Raw genomic sequence first — 6,114 nt, 5'->3', positions numbered from 1 at the left:
GCGCACGCGCGCAGCGGCCCCACGCGGTTGCCATGGGGACGGGGCAGCGTTGGGCCAGGCCCCGCCCCTCGCGCCACGTGACGGCGGGCGCGCGCGCGCAGGTGTGCGAGAGCGGGAGCGCGCCACAGGTGCACGAGGGCGAGCACGACCGCACGGGGCGATTGTGCAAGCGCGTTAGGGCACGTGGGTGCACGAGCAGATAGGAGTGCGTGGTGCAGTCGTGCAAGCGCACGTGTGCATGGGTGCGGGCACGAGGGCGTGGGGAGGGCACGTGGGTGTGCATGCAGGCGAGAGCACAGAGTGGACTTGTGTGCATGCATGCGTGCAGGTAGGAGTGCATGGTGCAACTGTGCAAGCACGAGTGCAAGTGTGTGCACGTGGGCGTGCATGCAGGCAGGAGTGTGCTGCAATTGTGCAATCAGGTGTGTACACATGCAGGTGTGAGCGTGTGCTGCAATTGCGCAAGCGCGTGGTGCAATTGCACAAGCGCGTGGTGCAATTGCACAAGCGTGTGCGTCTGCGGGCAGGCACAAGCGCTTGGTGCAATTATGCACATACCAGAGCACAAGCGCGTGTGCCTGCAAGTGAATGAGTGCAAGTCCATGGGCGCACATATGCACGAAAGTGTGCAAATGCACGCACAATAGTGTGCATACTTGCACGTGGTGGGGGAGTGGGAACAAACAGCCGCCATCAGACCTCTCCGGTAGCACGAGAGCCGTTTATTGCCCGAGACGCGCCGTGCAGCCCGCGGGAGGGGAATCAATAAGGCAGATGGCAGCGATTTAAAGCTCAGTGGGGGTTTTGGGGGGTTCCGTGCCCAAGCAGGGGGCAGCTGGGCCTAACCCCGTTCATGCTGCACCCCGACAGGGGCAGTGGGGGCCCAGGTGGCCTCCCCAAAGGTGCTGGCCCCCCCGCCGGGGTCCCGCTCCTCGTAACCGGGGTTGCGGCGGCCGGGGGCCAGGCGGCAGAAGCAGCCCCCCGGTGACCCCGAGTAGTGAGCCAGGAGGGCGGCCACGCTGGTGAACTCGGCGTTGGAATGCTGCAGGTGCCGGGAGAGGGGAGAGGTGAGCCCCCCACGCACCCCAGAATTGAACGCACCCACGGACAGAACCACCTGTGTACTCGGTGCACCAGCGCATGGGTGCGCACACGAATCAAGTGCGCTCACACACCTGTTGCACCCACATCGTGATGCGCCTGTGTCGATGCACCCTGTGCACGGATACACCCGCAAATCAAATGCACCAGTGCACCCACAACTCAAATGCAACCATGAATTAGACTGACACCAAGCACCCATGCACAGGCACACTTGTGTCCCACAACTTGAATGCAACCATGACCAGTGCACCCACCACACCAGTGTGCCTGTGCACCCACAAATCAAATGTAATTGCACACCGAAGCATGGATACACCCACAGCCCACACCCACTGGTACCTGAGCACCAGTGCACCCACAAATCAAATGTGCCCATGCACCACTCCCCCTGTGCACCCACACATAGATGCACCAACGTGACCACGAAGCAAATGCCTCTGTGCACCCATGTGCTTAGGAAGCAAATGCTTTTACACACCAGAGTAACCACGCACCGATGCGCCCGAACACCTGTGCACAGATGCAACCGTGAAGCAAATGCACCTGTGCACCCCTGCAGTAAATGCACATACACCCCAGTGCAGCCATGCACAGATGTTACAAATGCACTTGCACCCTAATCCACTGATGCACCAAATGCAGTTCTACAGTGCACCAAATGCGCATACACCACAGTGCATCTGTGCACCAATGCACCAAATGCAGTTCTACAGTGCACCAAATGTACTTACACCCCAGTGCATCCATGCACCGCTGCATCCACACACAGACACATCAAATGCACTTACATCCCAGTGCATTCACGCACCGATGCACCAACGTATTTCAAGCGTGGATGCACCAAATGCACTTATATGATGCAACAAACACGCTTACACCTTAGTGCATCTGTGCACCAATGCACAAATGCAGCTCTACGATGCATAAAACCCACTTACACCCCAGTGCATCCGTGCCTGGTTGCACCAAATGCACTTACACAGTCCATCAAATACACTTACATCCCAGTGTATCCATGCACCGATGCATCAAATGCACTTACATCCCAGTGCATCCATGCACTGATGTATTCCAAGCATGGACGCACCAAATGCACTTACACCCTAGCATATCCATGCCCTGATGCACCAAATGCAGCGCTATGATACACCAATGCATTTGCACCCCCAGTACATCCATGCACCAGCGCATCCATGCGCAGCCGCATCAAATGCGCTTACCCAGGTGCAACCGTGCACCGCTGCAACTTGCAAAGCAAACGCACCCGTGCACTCATGCACCCAATGCCCCCGCCCGTGCCGCCCCCACGCCGGCCCTCACCTCCACGCAGAACCTGCCCTGCTGGGTCCGGAACAGGCAATAGGGGACGACGCCGCAGGGCGCGCGCACCCACAGGCACCAGCGCTTGGGCAGCCCGGGCTCCGGGCGCAGCAGGAAGGCGCCGGGGACGTCCCGCCGCAGCAGCGCGATGCCGCTGTCCCTGGGGAGGGGACGAGGCGGCGGGTGGGCGCAGGGAGGGCAGGGGGGATGGCGGCGGGTCGGGACCCCCTGTGTGCTCACCTGGCGATGCCGGCGAAGGCCCAGACGCTCTCGGCGAGGACGCTCTCGTTTTCAGGGAGGAAAGCCAAGCTCCTCGCCCCTTTGCTCTCCCATCCCACTGCTGCTGCAAGAGCCCATTAATCACAGAATCCCAGAATGTGAGGGGTTGAAGGGCCCTGGAAAGCTCATCCAGTGCAATCCCCCCATGGAGCAGGAACACCCAGATGAGGTTACACAGAAGGTGTCCAGGCGGGTTGGAATGTCTGCACAGAAGGAGACTCCACAACCCCCTGGGCAGCCTGGGCCAGGCTCTGCCACCCTCACCAGGAACAAGTTTCTTCTCATATTTAAGCAAAACCTCCTGTGTTCCAGTTTGCACCCATTGCCCCTTGTCCTGTCACTGGTTGTCACCCAGAAGAGCCTGGTTCCATCCTCCTGACACTCCCCCTTTCCATATTGATCCCCAGGAATGAGTCCCCCTCAGTCTCCTCTTGTCCAGCTCCAGAGCCCCAGCTCCCTCAGCCTTTCCTCCCACGGGAGATGCTCCACTCCCTTCAGCATCTTCATGGCTCTAATCCCCAATTTGCCCCCCAAAATCCACAAACTCAGGGTTATGCGTCCTCCCCATGCCTCAGTTTCCCCTCTGGCACTCACCGGCGTCGCGGGGCGGCTGGTGGAGCTGGCTCTCGGCCCCGCAGTCCCGGTAAGCGCCCGAGCGCAGGACTTTGCTGCGGATGGCTTTCTTGCGCACCAGAACCGGGGAGCAATAGGGGTTCCCCGGGCGCCAGGCTCTGCCCTCCGCCTCCGCCCGCCGCTCCTGCAGGATGGAGGAGTGCGGGGAGTTTTGGGGGTGCCCGCCGGGCGAAATATTGTGCAAAACACTGCGCAAAGAACTCGTGAGCTGCTCATAAAAACGCTGTGCAAAACACCTCGCAAAACAACGCTGTGCAAAAGTAGTTGTGCAAAAAGATCGTCATGCAAAAATGCGCTGCAGAACACCTTGCAAAAAAAATGCCATGCCAAAAACACTATGTGAAACAACACGCAAAGAACACCATGCAAAAAATGCCATGCCAAAAAAGTCATGCAAAACAACACCATGTGAAAAACTGCCGTGCAAAGCACTATACAAAAGGTGCCGTGCAAAATAGCGCCGTGCAAAAACGCTTTGCAAAAAATGGCATGCCAAAGAAGTCCATGCAAAACACTATGCAACAAACACCAGGCAAAAAAAACAACATATAAAAACAATGCCATGCTAAATGCCATGCAAAGAGGGTCCTGCAAAACACCATGCAAAAAATCCTGTGCGAATACCATCGTGCAAAAAGCTGCTCAGCAAAAAGTGTCCTGGCACTATGCAAAGAAACACCGCACCAAAAAAGGCTGTACAAGAAAATGCCCCGTGAGACACCATACAAAATGTACTGTGCAATGACACGCCGTGCAAAGCGTCGCACAAGAAAAAGCTCTGCAAGAACTGCCGGGCAAAACACCGTGCAAGAAGCTCTGCAGAAAGTGCTGCGGACATAGCGCTGTGCAAAGAAATATTGTGCAAAAGAAAAGGTCGTACAACAAAAGCCATGGAAAAACGTGCTGTGCAACAACACGCCGTGCAAATCGCTGTGCAAGAAAAGGCCGTGCAAAAACGCCATGCACAAAAACGCCGTGCAACAGCCGGCGGTGCGGCACCCAGCACCCTGGCCGGCTGCACCCACCCCTGCGCCCAGGGAGCCCAGGCCGGCGGGCGCGGGCAGGCGGCGGAAGGACACGAGGGCGTTGACGTTGCGCGACACCTCCTCGGGGTTGAGGGGCTCCCGCAGCACCCCGGCCCCCGCGGGCTCCCCCTCGCCCGCCTGCTCCTTGGGGTGCGCCAGGAGGTAGCAGAGCTGGAAGGAGCGGCAGAGCAAGAGGTGGAGGGTCTGCACCTGCGGGAGGCAAGAGAAGCTGCGTGCAAATATTAAAAATAATAACAATGGGGAGTTTGGGGGGGAATAAGGGGGTTTGGGCCACGCACCTCGCTTGGGGGCCCCATGAAGAGGTGGCAGAAGAGGGGGCTGGCGGGGCTGTGGGGGTTGCGGGCCACGAAGGCGAACTGGCGGTCGGCGTGTCGCCACGTGCTGTACAGGATCCGGCGCAGAGCGTGCGCCATCAGCAGCGTCTGCGGGGACAAGGTGGGGTGGGGGGTCACTGGGACCAAGCGGCTCTGGACGCCCCTGGGGTGCAGGCGATGCCGGGGTCACCTTGTTTGCACAGCAGGTTGCAAATGTTTGCAAGTGCAAAGTAGGTTCCCAAGCAAAAAGCACCTCTCAGGGTGGTGCAACCTCCTCCCCAAAGCACCTTTCCAGCCCCCCCAGAACCCATGGACCCCCCAGTAGCCCGTACCTCCCCGTCAGCGCCGTAAACCTTCAGCCCCTGCAAGCTGAACCTCAGCACCACCGACCTCCTCCTGGGACAGTCCTGGTTGGGAGACGTGCAGCATTTTGGGTCGGGTCCAGGCTGGGCCACCCAGGGGTCCCCCCCGTTATTTGGGGTCCCCCCCGTTTCCCAGCAAGGGGGAGCAGCGGTGGGTGCCCGACCTTCAGCGCCCGCAGCTGCTCCTCCAGCCGCCCCGCTTGCTGCTGCAGGTCCAAATCCTCCACGGTGAAGGAGCCCACGTACTGGGGGGGACACAAAAACCCACCCGCGTCAGCAACTACCCCCCCGAGATGCTGCAAATGCCCCCCCAGAGCAACCGGACCAGCCCGAGATGGTGGGTTGGGGGGTCGCGGGGATGCACCGGCACCCAAACCCCATTTTGGGGTGTCGTGTCCCCCCTGTGGGTAAATCACCTCAGCCAGCTTGGTGATGCTGCGGGTTCGCTGCGGGGGGGGCGCAGGATCCGGTCCCCTCCCATTTGCCGGCTTCTTCTTCATGGCAGCGCGGTTTGGGGGTGACGGTTGGAGCAGGACGGGGTTAAGTGGCTCAGGCACCGCATCCGAATTATCCGGAGCCGCCCAGGGTGGTGGGGAGTGCAGATCTGGCCCCTGGGCAGGGTCCCTGTGAGAAAGGAGGGGACAGACACAAACTGTCCCCACTGTCCCCCGTTTCCAGCCCACTGAGCCCTGGGGAGATGCTGCGGTCACCATACAGTGCTCCCCAATTCCTGACTGCAGCGCAGGTGTCCCCAAGTGCCACCCCAAAGCAGGGGGTTCCTCTATACTAACCCAAATAAAATGGTCCCCAAGTGCTGGCCCCAACCGCAATGTCCCCATCCCGAGCATCACTGAAGAGTCCCCATGTCCCACCCCCTGACATGAGTGTCCCCACATCCCGACTCCAGCAGAGGGACCCCTGTGTCCCCAAGTGCCACACAAGGGTCCCCACGTCCCCACCTCCATCAAGTGTCCCAGCAGCCTGTCCCCAAGCACGGCGCAAGGGTCCCCACATCCGACCCCTAAAAGCAATGTAACTATCCCCAAATCCCCACTC

General features: G+C 59.6%; 1 protein-coding gene across 1 annotated transcript; it reads right to left on the bottom strand.

Moving 5' to 3' along the window:
• Nucleotides 1-841: 841 nt before the first annotated feature.
• On the bottom strand, nt 842-5,611 carry SH2D5 (SH2 domain containing 5; the record flags this gene model as incomplete). The annotated part of the gene is made up of 9 exons (XM_082069906.1): nt 5,475-5,611; nt 5,223-5,303; nt 5,029-5,103; nt 4,661-4,804; nt 4,362-4,571; nt 3,298-3,460; nt 2,665-2,767; nt 2,425-2,584; nt 842-1,042 (listed from the first exon to the last, which is right to left on the bottom strand). Exons 1-9 carry the CDS (start codon nt 5,556-5,558, stop codon nt 842-844), a joined length of 1,221 nt encoding a protein of 406 aa, XP_081926032.1. The 5' UTR covers nt 5,559-5,611.
• Nucleotides 5,612-6,114: the final 503 nt, after the last annotated feature.

This window comes from Streptopelia decaocto (assembly GCF_964273445.1).
Source record: "Streptopelia decaocto genome assembly, chromosome: 20".
Taxonomy (NCBI): domain Eukaryota; kingdom Metazoa; phylum Chordata; class Aves; order Columbiformes; family Columbidae; genus Streptopelia; species Streptopelia decaocto.
This window is presented reverse-complemented; position numbering and strand designations above follow the sequence as displayed.